The sequence below is a fragment of the Embiotoca jacksoni genome, unplaced genomic scaffold (genome assembly GCF_022577435.1).
Source record: "Embiotoca jacksoni isolate LCO1_2020_lvr unplaced genomic scaffold, fEmbJac1.0.p SCAF_62, whole genome shotgun sequence".
In the NCBI taxonomy this organism is placed as follows: Eukaryota; Metazoa; Chordata; class Actinopteri; family Embiotocidae; genus Embiotoca; species Embiotoca jacksoni.
Genome location: NW_027185417.1, coordinates 837924 through 862591, shown reverse-complemented (window position 1 = coordinate 862591; position 24668 = coordinate 837924). Strand labels below are relative to the sequence as shown.

General features: G+C 43.4%; 1 protein-coding gene across 1 annotated transcript in view; it reads left to right on the top strand.

Annotated features, from left to right (window-relative positions):
• jade2 (jade family PHD finger 2) overlaps window positions 1-23411 on the top strand; it is a 171852-nt gene extending 148441 nt beyond the window's left edge. Inside the window, 4 exon segments of the mRNA XM_069174872.1 lie at window positions 955-1086; window positions 13051-13196; window positions 13999-14574; window positions 14576-23411. Of these exon segments, the coding sequence (XP_069030973.1) occupies window positions 955-1086; window positions 13051-13196; window positions 13999-14574; window positions 14576-14773 (1052 nt within the window). The 3' untranslated portion in view covers window positions 14774-23411.
• The last annotated feature ends 1257 nt before the right edge of the window (window positions 23412-24668 follow it).

Below are 24668 nucleotides of genomic sequence, written 5' to 3'. Positions count from 1 at the left end.
CTCAGACTTGAAGGGGTTATAATCAATACCATACTTACTTAGAGAGAATCAACGGAAGCCGCTGCTTCCCTCTGCTTTACAGAGCTTTGTAGGGAGTTTCAGCTCATTGTTTAGCTGTCAGGTTCACGATTTCACTGCTTTGGTTCGCTCTCGCTACTTTCACAACCGAATTTTTGTCCACACCAGGCAGATGTTTTGACCCAAAAAAAACTGAAAACCCCACACTGAACGCAACCTTCTCGGCACCAGACAGCAAACAGACCTATTTAGCAGCTATCTTTGAATGTAATGAAGCTTTTAACAACTAATGTTCTACATATTTCCACCTTAAGAGTTGGTGAAGAGCAAAAAGAGAGTGAATAATTAGCATTATGTCAGCCAGGTAACCTCAATCACAACTCAAAATGAATGACAATGTTTTTTAACTGCTGTGTTTTTAAAACAATGTTTGCAAACTGTACTTCTCAAGGTCTTAAATTATGAGTCTACCAAAGAGTTTCCCAACTATATTTCCTGTTTTTCTTTGTTTCTCCCTTTGCAAACTGTCTTTCTCTTAAGCTATGTCATTTTGAAAAGTTAAATGAAAAAACGAAATAAAATGACTGTATCTGAATATTAACAAATAATATAAAAGTTGTGTTTGTTATATATATATATATATATATATATATAAAAAAGAAAAAAAAAGAACAACAACAAGATACAGCTTCATATTGAGCTCATTGTCCAAATAAGTACAAGCATGTAAGAAAAGTGTGCATCTTTTCTGCACCATTTCCCCCCCCCTCCCCCCCCCCCACCTTTACTATTCATTGTATGCTTTTTCTCCCTCAAATTTCACCTGAGACGTAGAAGTCGCCCCGGCTCAGGGACACTTTCTCGCTAAATCAAGCTCAAATTGAATAAATCAAGTAAATCCTCTAACCTCAGCCTGTCTTCTGTGTCTCCCTGCAGAGAGGACCCAGAAGGGAGAAAAGAGGAAGCAGAATGGAGTGAAGGATAAAGGGAAGGAGAGGAGGAAGAGTAGTCCTGAGAAGAAAAAGGAGAGATGGAAGTCAGAGAACGGCTCCCTGCTTAAAGAGCTAGGTACATTGTGTGTGTGTGTGTGTGTGTGTGGGTGGGTGGGTGTACGCCCCGCAGTGTTTGCACTGCTTCCAAACTGATCAAATGCACCTCATTGGCTGAACGTACTGTGTTTGTGTGTCCACATGAAAAAGGGTTGCGGCACAGTTTGTAGCCTTGACGCATAGTTAATTTACGAGTGTTTTCACATATAGGCTCTTCATGAGGTCAAATTTCAAAACTTCAGGAAACTGTTGTTTCATTTTGCCCTCGTAAAGACTTTATATATCGAAGCCTAAATAAATGGTTGATGCGTCAAGAGTGCCGGAACCTTTGACTTACCTTTAACTGAATTCCGTTTCATTGTCGGCGTCGTTTCCATGCTGGTGTGTTACTTTTGCTTTTCTTCCCACAAACTTCATACCTCCAACATCAATGTTGTCATACATTTGCTGTGATCTCTGGGTATCAGGTGTCAGGATCGATGGCAGAATCTTTAAAAGAAGTTGACTGCAGCTCAGCCCAGCAGGTTTGAATCTGATACTAACAATGTCTTGGCAGCGTAACATCACTAACAGAGAGCGATAAAGAAGTAAAGTGAGACAGATTGATGCAGAAAGACAGAATATTCAAATAATGTCATACCTGTAATTTATGCAGACCTCCTCTGCGCTTCTCTAATAGATAACTTGGCCTGTAGAGCTGTAGAGCATCCTCCTTCGATGGTACAACACCAGTTAGGGTCATTCTGGGAATTATTGGAGACTTTTATATTGACTTTCTCCCCAATGTCAGACATACGTGTTGTGTGTGTGAAATATAAAAAAATGAGGCGTGAAAGCTTCTTGTTTCAAGCCATTTATCAAGTAAAATGCCAAACATTAGCTCGTTCCCACTTGTTGAATGTCAAGACAGCAGGTTTCTCCGTTTTATTTAAATTGGAAAAACCTCTGGTGAATATCAAGAGGTCACATTGATCTCAAGGAACTTAAGATCAGCCTTTGTTCTTTATACTCTTACATTTTAAAGACTTTAAAAAAAACAACACTTTTTAAAACAGTGATGAAACAACAGCTAGGTTTACCAGGTTCAATCACAAGAGCAGAAAACAGTCTGACCATCTATGTTGCATCCATGTAGTCTTGCGGTGGTGCAGGCAACAATAACTCCTTCTAACACCTTATATCAACCATAAATCCAGCTTCAAAAGATACATTTTTTTAATTCGTTGAAGAACAACTCCCGTTGCAAAAACGTAAATGTCTTTTTTGCAAAACGAAGTTGCATTATTCTGTCAAAATAGAAACAAACAAAACTAATTTTACATCCAGTCACAACTTTTATATGGGTAGAAGTGAAAGTTGGAAAACGAGAGGTAGCAAAAACAAATGACAGTAAAACTGAAGAGAGAGAGAGCGAGAGAGCGGCTCTGTCAATGTTAATCTTTATCATTGATGAGCGACTGGGAGAGAGACACCGATAGAAAACAGGAGAGGGAGGCCTGTCTCTGCCAGTCTTCATCACTGTGAGATAAGGATGGATGATAATGGCTGGCTGTCGTGTTAGAAGTTGATCCGTCCACACGAGCGATCATTACAGCTACATGCGAGGCTCTGAAGACGGATATTAAATGCAAACTGAGCATGCAGGTCATATGTATGTCGTTACTTTGTTTGCAACGTTGACAATTTACAAGCATTTAACTGGCAGTCGTATCCTCGGTGACTTGAAGTGAATGAGCAGCTAGAGGCTGAAGTGTCTCGCTCGAGGACAGCTGACGAGACGTTTGACGTACAATGTGCCGACTGAATCTGGCTCCTTTAAGTCACCTGCCTGACTGCCGGGGCGCACATTAACATTTCAATGCATCGACATCCTCATAAAAGTGAAAGAGATACTCTGAAACAGTCTGTCCATCACTTAAGCAGCAATAGAAGTTGGGTTTTTTTTTTTTTCCACTGAGGAAGCTGTGAGCAACTATTTTTTTGTGGCTCAGTTTCTCAGGAAATAATCCAGGGTTCATGATAGCAGCGTGTTGACTGACGTGTTGAATCAGGGGTGCAGATACCAGGGGCCCCTCCGTTCAGAAACATGGACTTTTCAGATTTTATCCATCTGTTCACGTCCATCTGTTATCTCGCCGTGTTTTGAAAGTTGGCACTCGCCCGACGTGTCTGCCGCGCCTGTAAAAGTCACATTCCCTGACATCCTGAAAACATCATCAGTTTATTTTTTTTTAGATGCAGCTGCTTCATGGGACAGCGGCTTGGTGACAGTTTGATGAGAGCCGGCGCTGTCGGTCGTGGCAGAAGCAGAGCGCGCTGTCAGGATCAAACACGGGAGTTTCCTCTTTCCCATTGTTTTCAGGTTTTAGGTTTCAGATTATCGCTCTTATTTTGGAAATGTTTCACTCCAAAATTATGAAACCGTTGGAAGCCATTTTAAAAAGGTGACAACCGTAGATGTGAAATGATTGATAGCGTAAAAATCAAATAAGCAGTTTTGTTTTTTTTAGGGGTAGTAGGAAAAGAACAGAAATACAGGCTGAATTCTTTGCATAATTTTTTCATTTAAAGGATTTCTCACATTTAGTAGTCTCTGAAAAATAGTCACTATAATTGGGAAAGATTATCTGATTTGTTGCAAAAGTAATTCACATTTAATGAAAAAAGGCCTATTTACCATTTTTAAGCACTATAACATTTAATAAATGGCTAATAACACTGTATAATGCAATTGTAAGCCGATATGAGAACATTTAAGTCATGTAATGTAATTTAAAGCGTCCTATGAAGACAGTTTGTCAATTCCAACTCTTTTTTTATTGTATTGTCATTTTTTTAATCTTTTTATACACCTACCTACAGGGAAGAGGAGTTTTAGATATTGACAAATACATTTACAGTGTTATAATCCATTTACTAAATATTGATATAGTACTTATAAATAGTGGGACTTACAGAAAAGGGTGATATAAAGACCTCATGCTTAAGATTTATAAAATAAAACCTACAAAGATCTAATTTAATCTTGCGTTGGTTTGCAAGAAAACAAAACAATTTACATGAAAAACTTGTCTCCGTGGGGCCCACGAATTGTGACATACTGCGTGTTTGTGTGGGAGAATAAAAGGCAAAACAAAGCCTTCGTTGTCTTCAGGCTTCCTCTGAAAAAACAAGCTCCTCGGCTGTAAATAGCTTCTATATGTAGGACATCAAGTAGGTGGATTTGTAGTCTTACATAATCCTCCAGATCTAATAAATTATGAATATTCCTGCATTCGGTAATATGCTTGTGGGCTGCAATTACTGGACATGATTAGTATCTGAGAGCCTAAATGAAAATGAGTTCTGATGACTAATTGTGCTCTTGGATTTCATTCCTTTCGTCTGAGTTTTAATGTGCGTGAAAGCGGTCAGTGATCCTCACAGGGCCTATACGGAACAGACGCACCAAACATACAGCACATAAGACACACAAAGCATTAAAAATACATAAACAGGACATCTCAACGGCGCTGATGGCGGCACTCGAGCAACACGTAGAACGCGGAGAGCTCGGTTCCTTCCTGTGATCTCAGAAAACGAACATGACAGAAAGTTGCCGAAAGCTGTGCAAACCACCCAACAGAGACTTCACGCTGTCATCAAAGGATGAAACCTGGAGCTGGTCTGTTGATAACGAAATTGGCTTCGACTTCTTTTTGGAGGATTGTGGCATTCTGGTAGGAATTATAGACAGCTAAGCTTAACCTCTCTCGACTGTTAACACTTCTGTAACATAAAATCCACATGTGCATCTGCAAAGAGGGGTGGACTTGTATATATTACCAGATTTAACTCGGCAGCGTTAGCAACGTTACTTGAAATGGCTCCTGATCGTACGCTGTATATAAAAGTGGGCGTAGCTTCTGGGTCTGAAAAATGAGGCCGACGAGGAAATGCCAAGACGTGCAATACCACCGGGTGCCACTAGGGGTCGTCTTCAAAAAGCCTCCAGCTCCATAAGACTCCCATTCAACTTGCCTCATGAAAGCTAAAGTCCCTCCTTCTTATTAGTTTTCTAGCGGCCCATCTAAAAAATAATCCCGTCATTTATTAGAAATCAAGCCTCAAAAAGCCATGTTTTTGGGGGCGTGTCTGTTTGATTGACAGGCCTGTGGTGCAGTCAGGTTTCCGCTATCGGTGGGCGGGGCACAGTGTCCTGGACGGCCGAAATCCGAACTCGAGGCCTCACAAGCCAATGGGTGACGTCACTGTTGGTTGCCGCTTGATTCTTAACCTTGCCTCAATAGGCAATTCCACTTGGTAGCACCATGTGGTGCCTTTCTGTAGTTTTGTCTAGCCTTTGTAATTGCTTGTTATCATAGATTTTCAAATCAAAATTGATTCTCTATTCAGCAGAAAAGGTGGATGCTGTTTTCATGCTCCTACACAAAAACCCCTATAGTGATGATAAGCTATTCAACATCGCCGTCTGACCAAACATAAAAGGCAAGCATAAGTGTGCAACCTTTTTTTTACTTCTTTTTTTTTCTTTATTAATAGAATTGCAATACTTTTGAGTCTTCTGCAGGAAAGACAACAATAAAATTCACCTGCGCTTTATTGACCGCCAACTATCAAGAATTGCTCTGCGTTTTCTGGAGATGAATGCTTTATTGTGCTGTTGCTACCACCCTCTCGGCTTCAACGCCCGCACCAGGAAACAAATCATTATTCTCAGCGCTGTATAGACGCAGGTCTTTTGAAATTGAATAGGCTCTGACCCCGGTAATTTCCCCCACCTAATCAGAGTGTACATTGATTGGCTGGCTTGTTTGTGAGTGCTGTGGTTCAGTGCTTCATTTTACTAATGTTGCTCTTTTGATGATGGCATACAAGGTATTCACACATCACCGTTGTAAGTCAGACCTGGTTATTAAGTTATTAAGTCCTTAATGCTGCAGATGATTGCTTCCATTGAAGATAAGCGTGACGTGTGTGCTGTACGCCGTGGAAATTGAAGGTAAAGGTTTTCTGCGCCGCAAATATATTCGCGATGTCCGAGGAGAGGATTTTTTTTTTTTTTTTGAGTTTATGAATCAATTCAGAATCATAAATTTATGATCCTGATATGATATCGGTGTGATCCAGAGATGCAGCTACACTCTAGTAGCGCTCGCGAAACACGAGCAAAAATGTAACTTACTCGCTAATTTGGCTATGCTTATTTGGAAATCAAAGCTAAATGTCATCGCCCATCTGTAGCTAATATTATCTGATGTTGTAAACCCGATACTGAGTTGATGAGTTGAGCTTAACAGACGTTTATGCACACAACCCGGCACTTGTGCAGTCATTTGGAATCATTTTTCTGGCCACCCGACGAAAATGAGCTCAGTACCGTTCTGTTTTTGCGACATCAGTTTGAAGAAATAAGCACCTCCCGCGGGAAACTGTTGGCTTTTTGGACATATTCGGACGAGCAAACATTTGATCCTCTCTGATACCGAGCCCACCGACTGTAAAAACGCTCCGCCATGTTTACCACCGAGTTGCCACCCGTGGCTGTGTGCTGAGCAGGTAGTGCACTGTGGGCTTTAAGAGCTTTTTCAGTGAAAACAACTGCCTGCTGAAAAACACGGCACCACGAGAGCAGCGAGAGCGAACCAAACCAGGAACGTTGTGGGCCGGACAGTTTCACGGTTGAAACTCAAAAGCTCAAAGCTCCATGCATCCAGAGAGAGCTGCAGATTCGGCCGATAAACCACTTTCAGGATTGTTTTCATTTTATCTTTCGACACGTACTTATCACAAAGATGCTGTTAAAGAGCCATTTGCAAGTGTTGCTCCTAATACGGTTGTGCGCACATTTCACTTCCAGCATTGTTAAATCTTTACTGTGTTCTTGTTGATCTCCAAACCCGGGCTTCTCCCTGGGATTATAGTCTGGAAACCCTCTTCCCATTAAGGTTCGCTCTGCCACTCTGACGAGCGAACCAATCACTTAGAGTCCTTAGTGGAGGATGTTGTAGCTACAACAATGGCTGGTATAGAATACAGTATATGGTGGTCAATGGACTGACGACCAAACTCAGCAGGGATAGGCTACAGTCACCCTGTTACCCTTTCCTGGATGAAGTAGATCAATATAATGGATGGACGAATTAAAAGGTCAGTTTCTGTTTACTGTGATGGGCTGAATGGCGTTCAGAGGAGCGATGTTCTCAAAGAAATATGTTTTTTGTACATTTTTTTTAATTTTTTTTTTATATATATTTACATTATTATGAGCTTCAGTCATTAAACATGTGATCTGGTTTAACTCTAGTCTATAGCGATTGTAAGGTTTATTATAGTATATATAGAATCCAACATGTTGGTCATAATGTGCATTTGCATCTGAGAGGACGAGATCCAATCTGGTGGAGATTTTTTTTCGAGCTTTTCACCCACTCAGAGGCAGTGACGCAGGACTTTCTCTCATTTCCTTATTTAACCAGAGCTGAGTGTCGCAGAGCCAACAGTGTTTTCCTATCGATGTGAATATGATCAATAAGCAGGCAGGAGAGTGGATTGGCTGTGCCTCACTTGCTTCCTGTTCTGATATAATCTCCCTGTTTTTATTTTATTTTTTTATTTATCTCTCTGTTTGCCCCCTCATCTCTTTCTGGTTGTTTTTTTGGTTTTTTTTATTGCACTGAATCTTGCTCTTTTTTTTCTCTCTCTGTCTGACTCTGTGTTATGAAACTCCCTCTTTCTGTTTATCTTTGCTCCACTCGGTTTTTTTCCACCTGACTGCTGAGGGATAAGGACTCCAACTTGATGTTGAATACACGCTAGGAAATCATCACTCAAATTGTGTTTCCATGACAAACAAGTCCTTCTTTGTATGTGGTGTGCTTCTGGTGTTTTCAACTGTATCATTTGTGTGTCCATGTAAGCTTTCCTTTGTCGGGTTTATATGTATGTATATATATAGAGAGAGAGATATATATGTATATATATATATATATATATATATATATATATATATATATCTCCTTCCCCGTCTCAGTGTGTCGTCCCTGTGTTTGTCTTTGCGTGCCGTATGTGTTCATATCTCAGTGTCTCAGAGTGTGTTTGTGTGTCAGGCCATCTGTTCTCTGTCGGGTCTGGTCCTGACTCTCAGGGCTTTGTCTTCCTCTGTGTGTCCTGGGATCAAGAAGACAGACAAGTACCATAACTCCTTCTCAGATGCACTGTCCCCCTATCCACACTGTTTATTAGCCCACATGCTGGTGGTGGCTGGAGGAAGGAGCTTGTTTTGAATTCTTCCCAGAGCACCCTCACAGGCACGGAGAAGTTACATCCTTAAATCCTTTTGATCCGTATAATTGAGTGTTTTTAGGTGGTACAATTTACATTTATTGGTGAACGACAGGGAGCGTTAAAGATGAATCAAGTTGCCTCTCTGTCTCTGAAACCTGGCATACAACCTTTCATCCCTCAAATACATGGGTTTTAAAGATACGTGTTTTTTTTATATATATCATTTTTTACAATCATTTATAAATGTCAGAATAATTTATCTTTGGCCAGACAGCAATTGCGTGGCCAGCCCTAAAAACAGCAGTGTGTGTCACTGACCGAGCGGTAAAGCGACCCCATTGGTTGGCTGGAAGTTGCCACTTCCTGCATCTGTTTCAAATTAAAAGCCCTCGTTTCAAATTTAAAGTCCAGTCTTGTTTCTATATTCTAAATGACATTCCTCTTTGTAAATTGATATATAGCTATTCATGTTTTTACAGTTTTATCTTGCCCACTGTAACTTGTCACAGAGTGACAGCTACCAAACCCAAGTTATTCAGCACAGTTCTCCCTAATCACAGTCATGTGTCGTTACCGTGCAAAGCATGCAATGGTCCACTGATTTTCAGTTGTGCACAGATGGACAAATGAAGCATCTCCTGCATTTTTTTTTTTTTTTTTTTTAATTTTCAAACAGCTCTTTCCTCGGCTGTAGACAAAGCAGCTAAATACCAACATTTTAGAGGAGCAATCTCTTCTGGATTCTTCAAGTTAAAAATGTGTCCTCGAAAACCACTCGTAAGACTGTTCTGTAGAGAAGTAAAGAAAAGAAAATGCGTTGCGGTGAACAACTGACAGGGTTATTCATTTTCACTCAGGCTGCCATTTTTGTGTCCCATTGTGTTATTTCATTCCTTTATTCGGATGTTTAGCTTGCTCTCTTTTTCTGCCTGCTGCCCTTCTTCGCTCTCGGAGGTCTTGAGATCGCTCAATTGGACTTTTAGTCATTTTCAGCTCCTGTATTTCTATCTCTGCCTTTCTCGTGGAGTTTCCAGGGAGACGGTTGGCATCCGAGAACAATCATCAGACTGTAGTGAGGGCTTTAGACCCAGCACCGAACACACACACACACACACACACACACAAACACACACAAACACACTTTCTCTGACTCTCTGAATTCCTTCCCCTACACTGCATTAGCAGCGAAGGCTTGCTCGCTGCTGCAACATCACCTGTTCTGAAAAGCCATTCTGGGGATTTTTATGGTAGCTATGAGACGAACTGAAGTTCGCTCGTTATTAACACCGGCTCTCTCACAACTGTAGCACATAGTGCAACGCTTTTAAAAGGGCTTTAACTACTGGGAGGTTTGGTTTGGTAGCATTAGCTGGCAGTAGCACTGGTACGGCTAACACGTTTAGAATCCCGTCAGACACAGCGCTACGATCAGTGAGCATCGCCTGGATTTAGATATTGTTTTAACAACAGAAATTAGGGCAGTAATGGGTACAAAAAAAAAAAAAAAAAGGGAAAAAAGCAGAGCCATTTTATAAAAAACATTTCAAAATATATATATTTATATATGCATTGATGAATATGATAAATTCATGAGGTCTCACCGTACAAAAAAAAAATCAAACTCATATTAAATAGAGGTTGCTGAGATCGAGTTTTTACAGCTTTTTTTTTTTTTTTTCTGTCATTTGCAATCAAATTGGGACATAGTACTACAATGGGTTTACATCCTCTCTCTGAACTCTACTCCTTTCTCCCTTCCTCCATCCTGCCTCCCTGCCTTCTTTCACACTTCTTCACGGTCTCTTTTCCTTTTTTTCCCCCTCCGTCACCTATTCCCTCCCTCAGAGCTCTCCTGATTCCTGCAGAGACATGCTGCGTCATGGAAACAACCGGCCCGGTGTGTGCGTGTGTGTGTGTGTGTGTGTGTGCGTGTGTGTGTGTGTGTGTGTGTGTGTGTGTGTGCGCGTGCGCGTGTGTGTGTGTGTGTATATGTGTGATGGCTGGTGTTAAAAGCACCCTAACAGCACCTCCTGCTGTCCTGCATGGCGGATCATTATAGGCGGTGAAGATTTACAAGGAGGGAGAGAAAAGAGAAAGATGCTTAGACCACAGAAAAATCTGCACACTCATTGCTGTTCCCTGCTAAATGGACACACTAAATTATTTTTGCCGTTTACCATATATATTTTTTTTCCCTCAACTATTTTTGCATTACCTAATATCAAGTGCATTTTCTCTCACCGACAGAGAAAGGCTGTGCTGTATTTTGATACCGTGTCAAGAAAACCGGAGGATCTGGTTCACCAGCTCTCTCACTGACCGCTGCAGAGACACTGTAGCTCTGATTATGACTGCAGCTTTGGAACGACGTGATTGTTATTGTGCGTGCGGCTGTAGCCGTTACTGCGCTTCGGTCGGCGCTGCTCTGGCTGTGACACACTTGTTTTTTTTTTAACACTGACTGCATGCAGTGGTTGTGTGTGAGCAGTGATGGATGAGGGTCGGGTTGAAGCTGCTGTATTACTGACTGTTTCTTTGATGGGTTGTTGACGTGTCGGTCGCAGACGCACCGCAAGAGGAAGTGCAGCTGGACGTATAAGACCAGAGCAGAGCCCGACAGAGCAGCTGCAGCTGCGCTCACAACCAGCAGCTCGATACTGTCGGAGATCAGCCTTCCAAAATGAGTGACGAGCATTAAATGCGTCAAGTAAAGTGTCCCGTCATCTCTTCTTTCTGTTGTATGTATTCCATCTCAAGCCTTTCCCTTAACTGGCTGTGTAGAGTAACTGGACTTGGACCAACATACCTATTGTTTATAGATCAGAAGGCATTTGAAATTTACTGCAAGGTTAGTGATCCAGAAAAAAAAATCTCCCATTTTGACCTTCCGGGGGGGCTTCATAAAATTTTGCGTGCCGTTATACCAACAAGAAACATTTCCCTTTGCACATAGCAATGTTTCTGATTGGTAAAAAAAAACCAACCTGCATCTTGATTTTAGACCGGATGAAATGACTGTGATTATCCTTTTTTTAATATACTTGATTGACTGATGGAAATTTGGGGTTTCTGTTATTATAACTGTTTACAGATACAGATTATAGTTGTTTATAAAAAAATAAGAGGAAGCTGATTTTAGACTCCAAAATTCTTGTCACTTGTTGGGTCCTCGCTGTAACCATCCAATTATTTGTCACTATCCTCCAGAATAAACACAGATTTACATCCAACAGCATATAAAACGCAGGAGCATATAAAAACGAAACAGTTTTGTCATCTGAAAAAGAGTAGAACAGTTTTTAGTTTTACTTCTTTATTATTGACTTCTTTATGTTGATTTATTTTGTTACTTTTTATTTTTTATACATTGACATTTACATTTTGTAAAATTGCGATGTCTTATAATGGCATTCGAGATTGGCCGAATCTTTGGCATGACACAAGAATAGTCATTACTAGTTACTTAAAACTGCCAAAAACTACACCTAACTGATTGATAGTCACCCATAACCCCAGCTTGGTTTTATGATTATCATTAAGTGATGTAAAGATGCATCTTGTCCGTAGTCGCTGCATCTTGTCAGTAGTTTGCCTTTGTGTGTTTCAGAGTAAGAAAATGCCACAGACAGACACACAGCGCTTTGGCAGCTCCTCTCACAGCCCACAATGATAGAAAAGGAGCCATGAAAATCTCCTAATTATACAGACACACATACAAACACTTAAAAGCAGGGGGTATTCTCTGCAGCCTCCCACATATATATACACACACACACGCACACATGTATACCGAACATGCTCACACACTGCACACAGTCTCCGGCTCCGACAGTCCTGCACACACACACACACACACACACACACCAGAGTGTGGAGAAAGCAGTGCTGGAAAAGACAGCGAACAGGATTTCTGCTGTAAAACAGGTTTAGAGCTTCATTTCTGATGAAGTGACAGAAACAGCGTGTTTGCATTTGGAGCGTTTCGCTACGTACCCTAAATGTCACCGCATCGAGATGCGACTTTCTGTATTTCCATTTAAAACTGTGACGAGGCCCAAATGCGCACATAAACATTTACATGTGTCGGTTTGGGGATGTTGCATTGAATTTTTTTTTTTTGGGGGGGGGGGGGGGGGGGGGGTTTATTCATTTTAAGATGTTGGTGGGATTAACACTCAACAATCCAAAATATCACAGACGTGGCCTTTAAATGATGAGGTCCTGCAGCTCAGAGTGATTTAGGGGACAAACTGTACGCTGAAGCTGGTTAAATACCGGATGCTCGCTTTACTACATTCAAACATGTCATCGTGTGCATCCGTCTTTGGCCAGGAGACTTTTGCAGGTTTTGTCCGCCAATCAGCTCTGTGTCACGTGGAAAAAGTCACCTAAACTAAGTGGAATGTCTACTCTTATATGAATTATTATTATGATGTGCATTAAAGTGTTACTGTGCGCTTGCTCCATTAATGCCTTTTACTTGTTGGTCTGAAAGATAATTCCCTTCACCTCCACCGCAACTTTTTCTTGTATTTTCTTAATTATGACAAAATGTGCAGCACTCTTCACCTGTCTGCTTTGTTTCTCTCCCTCTCTGCCCCCCCCCCTCCCTCCCCACTCCTCATTCTCTCACACCTCTTGCTGCCTCTGTCTTGATCATCATCTCTTCCTCCCTGCGCCTCTTCTCCCCCTTCAGGTTTGTCAAAGTCCTTCCCATTGGACAACTCTTTGTTCGACAGCTGGCTCGCCCAGTCGGTTCAGATCACCGCTGACGACATGCTGAGCCAGTGGGCTCTGGGCGCCCAGCATCAGGACAAGAGCGGCAGCCTGCTCTCTGACCAGGTAGGGCTTCGGCTGGAGGAGGCCTGCGACGTGACGCCTCGGGACATAAATACAGTGGATACTTGTTATTAATGCAGCGATAGATTGAATTCAAATGTGGTTCTTTAACCAAAGAAGGAACGATCCTAAATACGGACCTGACCGAGAGAAAAAAAAACTCCGAAAGGTCTCCTTATATTCACCCTGGGCCCAAGACCTTTAGATTGATTCTCACGCATCGTTATATCAGACTAAAGAGTCTGCCTTTTATTTATACGAGTAGAGCGTGTAGTTGTGAGTTTTGCCCACATCTGATGGTGGATTGATCAGTCGATGAGCGAGTTGATGATCAGATCTGACCTGCTGTTTTGTGTTGACTGGCCGGCGGCTCCAACAGAATCCACTGCAGACTTTTTTTGTGGATGTGTTAAAGAACAAATGAGCAGGAACATCATCTTCCAAGATTTAAGAGGAACACCTCGTGAAGAAATAAATGATCACGATGAACAGTGCTGTTAGAATACATCAGCTCTGTCATTTGTTTCCCAACAAAAACAGTGGCTCACATCCTCCACTGCTGAGCTGTTGAAAATGTAGTTCCAAATTCCAAAATAGTACAGGCAAATCACAGACAACTATAATTGTTGTATTGATCAACTTTCCAGATATTTCATGAGTATATTGTGTACAAATTATTGCGCCTGATTCAGCTCTCTTTTCTTCTCTTCTGATTTACTTTGATCAGTTCTCTTCTTAATTCTTCTCCTTTCGTCTCCTTTTCTTTCTCCTCTTTTTTTTTTTTTTTTCTCCTCCTCTCCTCCAGCTCCTGCAAGGCGAGGAGAGCCTGCTCAACCTCATGATGGAGAACTCTATGCAGTCCACCTGGAAGACACCCCAGCTGGGCCGCAAACCCCGCGGGAGCAACAAGTCCCGTGGTCGTGGAAATCCCGCCGCTCCCGCCCAGCCTCATTCGCTGCTGTCCGCAGCGGCGGCGTCCGCCGCCAGCAGCCCCTCCACCGCCAAGAGCCTGTGGGCGAGCGTGGCGGAGGACAAGTCCAGCCACGTGGTCCGGAAAGGGGAAAGGTCCCGGGGCTCATCCAAGACCGTGCACCACCACCTTCATCACCACCAGACCAGGAGCTCTGACCTTCACAGGGACCCGGCGCCGCAGCCGCCCATCTCCAAAATGGACTCCTGTCACATCTCGGAGGACCGCGGCCACTGGGACAGCGTCCACATCGGGAACGGCGTTGCATCCGGCGGATCCGGCATCATGGCGAGCTCGTCTCCACTCCCGGCCTCCAGCCCCGGGGTCACGGTGCCCGACACCGGGGCCGTCCATCGCGGCGCCCCGCGGCTCCGTCTGTCCCGGCAGGGTAAATCGAGAGGGAGGGGCGGGGGGCGGGGGCATGGAGTCCGTGCACCTGCCGTTCACAGGAAAGAACACGTCCCTGTTGGACGCTGCTGAGACTGACGGGTACTTCTCTGACGGCGAGCAGAGCGATTCGGACATGCGCTCCAGCGGACGCAGAATCCGCCTGCCACAGTTGCATTCTGGGAACGAAGACCTGCTGAGAAGGAGCGTGCTGGCATCCTAAAGAACTGAGACTCAAACGGACAAATACTCGCGGACGGTTATCTGAGCAGAGTCTCGCTGGTTAATTGTTTTTTCCCATTTGTGCCCGGTATACAGTCTACAAAAACATGGCTGGATGGCTTTGTTCAACCAAATCCCTGTCACACCAATCAGTGGGAAACGTCTTCAGCTCCTACCTGCTTCGTTTTTGGGGGGAATTTGAATGTAGCTGTTTGCCTATCGTACAGTAAAGCTTCTCCACTGGACCGCAGTTTGATGTTAGATACACGCAACACATTCAACAACTAGAAAACAAACATTACCCTTGGTCTTTTTTTCTTCTTTTTTTTTTTGTTTTGTTATATATATATATATATATATATATATATATATATATATATATATATGTGTGTGTGTGTTTCAGATTCATTTGAAGTACCCAGTTCTGGCCTCACGTCTGTGGTATCTGCCAGACTTGGGAACAAACACTTCGGGGCATTATTATTATTATTATTATTCGTATTCTTTAAGCTGGTTTCAGGGTGTGCTTCGTTCTCGGTCTCTACGGCCTGAGATGCATCCAATGAGTCCTTGTTTTCTTGAATATGTTTAGTGGAAAGACAATTTCACACCAGAGTTGGTCTGAATATGTACAGAGGGTGACATGGGACAACATGTATTCAGCCTTGAAAAAGCACAACTAGCTAGTCATAAGAGCTGTAATGTAAGCACTCGTGTGTATAATAGACGCTCATCCCGGGTCGGGGTCAATTTTCTTCCGATTGACTCAGTTGCAAATTGTACACTGAAGCCTTCATTATCACATTTATTTTCACTTACTAAAAAAAAACACAAAAAAAAAACGAATCTGCAGCTTTTCCCATTTTTGAATAGCAAACAGGTTGACCCCGACCCTGGTGGTCATTCAGATTGTCACACAGAGACACAAACACGCAAACACAGACATACTGACACATAAACTACTATAAAGCAAATCCCTTTGCTCACATCAAAGCCGTTGTTGAAATATTTAAATCTGACTTTCGTCAGCTGCTTTTAAATTCTTCCTAATTCTGAGTTTGTTTTTTGTTTTTTATTGTTTTGTTTTTTTTATTTTATTTTATTTTATTTTGGCCGAATCTTTGGAGAAAAATCATTGTAGAAACTCTGTGCCTTCTGTCGCTTGCCATGTGGCCCGGCCCCCGACCCCCGACCCCCCCCGCCAACCTTCTTAATCAACCTTATCAATCAGTGAGTCGATCAATCAGTCGTTTCTCAATCGGATTTGTAACAATCAAACCAAAAGGAAATCCCGCTGGGTTGGTTACCGAGCGTAGCCGGCATTTGGGCTCCTTGTCACCTTAACAATTGTGTAGTGCCTAAAACAAGGATGTAAATGCAGCGTTTGCCATCTATCAACAAAGCATCTGCAGCAGTTAGGAACGCAGAGCCACAACGTACTATCAGTGCAAAGAGCTGCAAACCACCACCACCACCACCCCCACCACCACCTCCCTCCTCCGTCCCCAACGACATCACTGCAGTCCAGAACCATCGATGGACAGTCTGGCCAGGTTACACTGCGAGCGCGCCATGCTGCTGCCTCTTAGAGAGACTGGCTCCCAACAGTAGATGCATTGTTCAAGTCTTTCGTGTCAAAATATGACTAAAGTTTGGATGAAATCACGGAGGATGCTCAAAACTCGTAAAGGAGTCTCGTTCCATATTTTCATGTTACTGCGAAGCTGCAAAACTGATGAGACAATCTAAATTCAAAAGTCCACTTCGATTTTTAGATATTTTTTTTTATTATTATTATTATTATTTCCCCCCCCCCATAAGAGGACAAAGAAAAGTCATCGCGTGACGTCACAGTACAAAGACACATTTTATAAACATCAAAATAAAATAGTTTGAAAGGTTTCTCAAATACATTATTTATTTATTTTTTTTAGATTTTAAGGTACTTAAGTCTTCAAACATCGGTTATTTCTGAGGCCCCGTGTAGCTTTTAGACAAGGACCGTCAACAGAAATTAGTCTTCAGAACATCCGCGTGGTATCTATGCAGTTTGTAAGAATGAGGTCTAAGCAGCTTTGTGGCTCCAGCATGGCCGCCGCTGACGTCTGACGTGGCCAAACTCTGGTCCCCGATCGGCTCCGCTGCACACGTTCCTCCTGTCGGATAAATGTAGACGATGAAATAATCAGCTTCAGAGGCCTGCGCTCTTAAATTCTTGAATTGAGTTGTTTGTAAATTTGTTTTTACAAAAGACTTTTTTTTGTTGTTCTCTCAGAGAGTTGTATTTTGTACTTAAAGCAGTCCATGGTATTCTCAGGGGTTCGAAAAACTTTTAAAAAAAGATGGATTAAAAAAAAAAAAAGGTTAAAAAATTTATGGATAAACCAACGTAAGACGTAGATACATACATATATATACATATTTTATATCATATACAGTATATATATATAAAGTGATGTGTGTATGTCTAGATACTTCCTTATTTGGCAAGCTTCACTGTTTGAACTCCAACTACTACTGAGCATGCTCCTTCTCTCAGTGTGACCATGTGACCATCAGCCCTGGGTTCAATAGTCTGGATAACGCCGGCTCATTTAAAATTACTTGTTTGAGTTCGGACAGGTCGGATATTGAACGGCTCGGTGGTCGACCGCAAGCCGGGACTTTCTTTTCAGTCTCTCACCAAGAAAGCCTCGCAAGTGAATTTAGAAGGGCTGCTTGACCCAGGCCTGATGAAACAGACATTTAAATAGAGGTGCAAGTCCATTCTACTTCCTCTGTTTTTTTTTTTTGTTTTTTTTTTTTTCTCTGTATGGACAGCTTCTAAACTGGTCTTCTGGAGTGACCACGCCAAAGAACAGATCTGTGTATCAAAGGCAGCATATTTACATCTTCTCCACACAAACAAACACGCACGCGGATTTTACCCGAGATGAAGAATGTTAGATAACTCTGCCGGCGACGTCCAGGTCGGCTCGGCTTCAATCCAGCTTCTCAACCTGGTTCGGTCCGAAAACGCTGTAAAGCCCACGTGACCCCACCCTCCCCTTTAATACAGGGGGACGGGGGACGGGGGAGGGGGGCTTTTATCTCTGCCACACCGCCATCAATAAACTCAACCTGGATCTACATTCACGGGGATGGGGGGGGGGGGGTTCACATAGGAAATGCCTGTTGTCACAGTAACGGGCCAGTGATGGTCATTAAACACAGACTCGCGCATATTAACCCCACTTTCAGAAGACAAAAAAAAAAAAAAAAAAAGCCAAATTGCTGCTGAACTGAACACACAAACATATTGCTCTTTCTCACAAACACACACACACACACACACACACACACACACACACTGATACAAACACCAGAGCTGGTATAACAGGGTTATAATGTACAAGATGACTAGTTTTCTATGTATTTGTGGTCCTGACCGCATCAGGAAAGCATGAGCTTACTCGGAGTGAAACGCCCCCTCCCCCTCCCCCCGAACGGCAGGAGAGTATTATGGCAGGTCTCCTTTTTGTCCTTCAGGTGTAGCCATCGTACAAGGTCCGCGTTGTCGTGTGGAGGTGTGCGAAGGGCAGGTGGAGGGAATCCGGACTTCTGCGTTGGCTATCGCTACGACAACACGTACAATAACGGCAACAAAACCGTGTGGGTTTTTTTTTTTTTTTTGAAGGGAGGATGTGACGAAGTAATCGTTACGTCCCACAGCATCTTCCGCTCGGTGGTGGTTACCATTCACGAGTCGCAAAGACAGAAAAATGTATTCTTGGTTTCAATATTCAATGTTCAGAGTAGTCTGACCTCGTAGACAGTGGTATTAGACAAGGCCTCTCATGTACGGCCTTAACATGTAGTAGCAAAAATGCTGAGGTTGCACCGTATCGGCAGGAAAAAAAAAAAGACACGCAGGAAGTTGTGGAGTTAGTGAGGTGTTTCTAAAGATTTGTTTTTTTTCCCTGTTTCAACGTCAGGTTTTAACCCAAGAACAGCACCGTAGTACCTTGTCAGGCAAATTGCCACGCTGATAACTGCAGTTTTGCTTCTTTTCTCTTTTTTTTTCTCCCTTGATACTGTGCAGCCTTAGCAAACAAAAGCTGGTTATTATTCTATATTTACAGTGTGGCTGCAATGCCCTCTCCTTCCGCTTCGTAGAAACTGTAGACTGGAGTCCTTTGCAGGTTCTTTATATCAATATCCACTAGAATACAGCTTCAAAGCATCACTGTCCTCCGTGCGGTATGTGCGGTGTGGGTTTTGGCTCGCAGCCTGAAAAGTGCTCCGATGATCTTTGGAGTTTTGCAACTCTCGTCAATATTCACATGATGTGAAATCCAGATGACAGAGATTTCCTCTCGCGTTCCAGGTTTAACCTACGAAATTAATCACGTCGGGGAATTTTGCGTCGTCCCGCCGGAACATCGGCGTCGTTATCGGCACAGGAATATCAGAGGTTACGCTCTGCTGTGCTGAACTTACCGTTTGGTTTGCACGGTTAGGACATTATAGTAGATGTATTATAAACGCTGGTGCATGTGTGAGAGCAAAAAACTCCCCCCCCCCCCCGGGTGTTGGCACCAATGCTTCAACACAGAAATAAGCCGACGGGCATCGGGCATGTAATGGCAGGTCAGAAACACACCTACACACAGTGACGCATTCCCGGCACCGAACGCTGCAGGTAATTGGAACCTCGCCTGCAGTTCACACAGCCGCCGTCTCCCGGACTGACTGTTGTATAAAACTCGTCGGAAGACATCGCTGCACCAGCAGGGCTGGGCTCCTCAGAACCCCCTCAGCCGGGCAAAGGCCACGTTTGTAGATTTTGGTATCAGCGAGAAGGCGGCTCGGGATCACCCAGCAACAACGATGCTGGTAGATTCTGTTGCACGAGCCAATTTGTGCTCGACTGGAACAAAAAAAAAAAAAAAAAAAATAGGCTTAAAATTCCAGGAGTTGCACCTGGTGAATAAAAAAAATAAAAAATAAAAAGTTGGATTTCTCCAATTGTAAGACAAAAAGTAAATATTGTGCTGAGGTGGTTTTGGGGAACCAGAAGGGAATCGGGCTGCGGTTATACGATGTCGCTCTTCCTCTGTAATTGCTCCTTCAGCCAAATAGAAAGTGGTTTGAGGCTGGTGTCGGATCAGTGAAGCCAGGACTGGCTTAAAAATTAAGTTTTACCACAAAGTCTTAGGACACAAAAATACAACGGTCAGTGGAGTATGTTGCAGGTGATATACATTGGAATTTGATTTTTTTTTTTTTTTTTTTTTTTTTTTTTTTTTAATGTCTTGAAATATTTCTAAAATTGAAACCAAAATTGAATGTTTTGTCTAAAAATGCATCCAAATGGTTTCATGCAGACTATTTCCTGTTTCTGGCATCATTGTCTCGTCCTTGTTTTACTGTCCCACGCCAGCCTTGCAAACCCGCCCACTTACCTACCTACCTACCGCTGGAGTTTATACACGTCTACAATAATGTATAATACTGTTCAACTACTACTACTAGAGACATTTACATTTTCCGTGTTTTGAAAAAGCCTTTGCAAGCTGTTTTTTTTTTTTTTTTTTTTTCTTTTGTAATGCTTAGCTGGCCGCTGTGGCTCGTATCAAACTAGAAAGCTGACTCATTATCTGCTTCCACTGTTTTTACTGGCGCTTTGCTCTCCTCTCCGTTACAGCGAAGTTATGGCGTCAAGGTCTCAACATCCACAACCCGGACACGCTGCACAGATTGGAGCTTTAGTCGTACAAACAGAGCCGCTGAAACGAAAGCTCAACAACAGCGGTTTGAATCGGAAGGACTGACGGACACTGCGGATCTTTTGGCTCGACCTTCAATCCGACGTTACTCGGTGTTTGTGGGAGGAGTTTAAGACTATTTTTCTGGCTCCACCCACTAAAATTTCAACACAAACGGTGAGATTAATTCTGCCCCCGGCGAAGCTCCCACAAATGCTTTTAGACTAAAGCTCCAATCTGCACAAACTGCTCACCTTACTCTGTATCCACCATACAACATCCTCCTCCTCCTCCTCCTCCTCCTTCTCCTCCTCCCACCACCAGCAAAGCCCCCCTCTTCTGCTCTGTCCCGAGACCCTAACAACTCCCCTCCTGTTGTGTCCCTTCTGCCCACAACTCCTCCTCTCTCCTCTCTCCTCTCCCCGTCCGGTGATCAGCCTCCTTGGCCCGGCACGTGGCTTTTTTTTTTTTTTTTTTTTCAAAACGCTTTTGAAGCGTAGGATGATCAAAAATGAAGAAGAGAGAGAAAAGAAAGAAAAGAAAAAAAAAAAAAAAAAAAGGAAGTTGTTTTTTTTGTCTGTAGCTTTAAGGACAAATAATGACAGACACGTGTGAGGAGGGAAGAAACATTGCACTCAGCTCTGCTTTACTTTGGCTTGAAGAGGGAGAAAAGTGAGGGAAGAGGAGAGATGTTTAGAGAGGAGGAGAGGATGGGAGGAGACGCTCGCTGAACTGGAGCCAGAGAAAGAGTACAACTTGTTCTTTCCCCTGCGTTCTGTTTTCAGCCTGTCCACACGGTCACGTTAACAAGCAGCTAATATAAACAACACCAGGCCCTCCTCCTCCTCCTCCTCCTCATCCTCCTCCTCCTCCTCTCTCTCTCTCTCTCACTTGCTTTCTATGTACTTTCTCTGCCCCCCCCCCCCACCACCACCACCACCACTCCCCACTCCCCCCCAACTCCTCAATCCAAGGTCTCCATCCAAGTATTTGCTTTGCAAAGTGTAACAATCAAATCTGGAGAGCAGAACTGAAACGGATCAAATTTGCATTAAATGGGCACGAACGGCCCCGAAAAACAATTCAATTTTATTCCCCGATATTTTAATATTCACCATGACTTTCAATAAATATGTGGTTAGTGGATGTTTTCATTTGTCTTTCAACCCAGTATTATGCAAAAGTCTGTAATACGCCCATCGGTCTTTTAAATGACACCGTGTCAGTGTCACGTCTTTGCGTGAAAAGTAAATGACCTTCGGATTAGGAACCGACAACCACACGCTGAGGAAAAGATTACGTTTCAGGTTAAAATAAGTCATTTTATATGACGTTAGTTATTACATCGGTTTCCCGGTTGAAAGTTGTCTTCTTTGGCAAAACGTGACGCCGACACGGTATCCTCCAGTCGACTGGCGGGTGAATTAAACGTTCTGGCGTGATACCGGGCCGTGTGTTTCTATGAAAAAGCATGAATTTGGCAACAGTGAAGATCATTAACAAAGAAACCTTACAGGATAATCACGCTGCCAACAGTCACAGCCAGGGTTGGGAAGTCAGAGAGTAATAAGAAATGACCCGAACCGTTGTTGGTCTTTTCTGTAGGTTTGTTGACAATAATAAGAACAAATATATAATTAATAACACCAGCTTTATCCTTTTAAATGTCAACGCCTTCAATTTTTTTTTAAAGTATTTTAATACCAGCTTTGTACTTTTGTAATGTATCTATTTACAATCATAATCTGGTTTTATTTGTATTCAGAAAAAAAACACTCCATTTGGCCAATATCAGCCCAGAGAATTCCACATTAGAATTTTAATCAATTTTTGATTTATGTTTTTGGCAACTTCACTCAAAACCTGGATGGAAAAGTCCCTGTTACGGTTCCTCCCTCACAATACGAACAATTTATTTAACCCCCCCCCTTCTACATCTGGTTTTACCATCGCGCTCGCTCCTGGGAGGTTCAGCCGCCGCGCGGACATACATCGCCGCGGACAAATTGAGGTGTAAATTCAACAAACACTTCGCCCGAAGACCCCCTTTTTTTTGGCCGACGCTTACCGTCTCCCCACGATAATCGCAGCCACGTTCGGCGGCGTTTCGTTTTACGCCGAGCTTTGGAACCCGCGCGCGAGGCGTAAATGAAACGGGGGAGAACGGGACGTCGGCGCTGCGCTTCCAGGTGTAAATGCAATCTGGATAAATCACGTCGGGGACGCGATCTGGATTTAACGCGCAGGTGAAGATCGCTTGTTTTAAGAGGCCCTCTGCACTGTGTTTCTGTCTCTCTCCGTCTGTCCCCGCTTCATTTCTTTGCCCCCCCCCCCTCCATTTCTTGTTATTTGATCTCGTCTTCTCCCTGTTGCTCGTCCCTGCTCCTTTTATCTCTCGCGCGCTCACGCGAGCGTTTATCTTCTTCCTCTTGAGGCAAATGCGCCGTTTGTCCGAGCCTTTTTTTTTTTTTTTTTTTGAAGACGTGCAGCGAAGCAATATGTGTTTTGATTATCTAAATTGGGATCCTTCTGTACGCTTGTGCTCATCCCGATAGTACAGACTGTGTGTGGTTCCCGGCGGGAGGGGGCCGGGGGAATTAACGAGTGTGGCGTGAAGAGAGAGACTCGGGGGTTAAATCTAGTTTAAAAAAAACAGTGCAGCGTGTAGGTTGCTGTTCTCCCTGCGAGGTAATCGGCCTTTTGCCCCGGTATCCTCTCATCGTTGTCCCCCCTCCTCCTCCCTCCCTCCCTCCCCGTCCTCCTCCTCCTCCTCCCCAGGTGCGTCCAAACAAAACGTGAGACGAATGTTAAGACAGCGTGGAAAGATGCAAGCGGCCGCAATTAGATGCTAAACTTCCCAGGACTGTGCAAACTGGGGGGAGAGGGGGGGGGGGGAGGGGGGGGAGCGGGGGGGGGGGGGGGGGGGGGGAGAGAGACAGGTCCGCGCGTGTTGAAAATGTTTCTGCATGAATGATCGATTCTTGCCTAACCCCGTGGCTTTATGAGTCGACTTTTGTGAGTTCTGAGATCAGGCGGACGGCTCGGATGTCACAAATCATTTACTGCATACTTTGCCATCTAGCGAGCAGCTTAATATCTAACTTTTGATCGCACGGGGCGAAAGCGGTTCGGTTTGCTAAAAAAAACAAACTCGCTCCTCTTTCTGTCTGAACGCACCTTCGGAAAACGTGAGAACAATTTGAGGCCACAATAAACAATGGGGGAAACCGTTAAAAGTCATTCTTCATCCTCCAGAGACGACGAGCGACAAAACTGCATCGCAGCCAACATCTGGTCACCAGTCAGACGGCTGAGTCTCGCTCTGCTTTTAACAATGAAATTGAAAGAAAAAAAAAAAAGTAGCATGAACACATCTGCAATGTGTGACATTTTAAACGATTGAGTTATCTTCAACAGAAAGCCGTTTTCTTGACTTGACGTTTGACACGGCTCCTGACGGGACTCGGATGTTTTCCAGAAGGTCCCGTTTTCTCGACATTCACCCACTCGGGTCAAAAAGCTTTTTGTGTTTTCTGTTTACCAAAGTGCTGGCGTAGCGTGGACGAAGAGCCTAAACAGATGTTGGCCGTAATCTTGTGTATTTTTTTTTTTTTTCCACTCTTCCTTCCCTCTTTGTATTTTTCCTTCTTTGTTAATTTGTCAGTCTTGTCCGTCTTTTCTCCTCCCTGTAACTTTGTGTTCATTTCTGTCTCACTCTCAGCTCCTCTCCGTGCCTCTCTTTTCCTTTTCTGTCTCTCTGCAGTGCAGAGCAGCCAGTTTCTGACTCTCGTTAATCGCCCAAAACCAAAATCTCGCTCCCTTCTCCCGACCTGCGTTTTGACAAAAGCTTCAAACCCGTTGCGAAAAGAAAATTCGGCTTGAGTTTTGCGTTTGCAAAATTCCGGCAAAACTTTTAAGCACTTCTGAATATCCATTTTGTTGTGATCGTTTGTGTTCATTTAGGCGCTTAGTAGGTTCCTTGTTTGTTGAAGTAAGGTCAATTGATTGAGCTGCTCTCCCTTCTCTCTGCTCTCCCATGATTGGGTGTCACTCTGCATCGCACTGGTTGTATTTAGACCCTATTTGAATGCCAATCAGCATCGTCCAATCAAAGCAAAGCCGGGCACCGGCTTTTTCTCCTCCTACTGT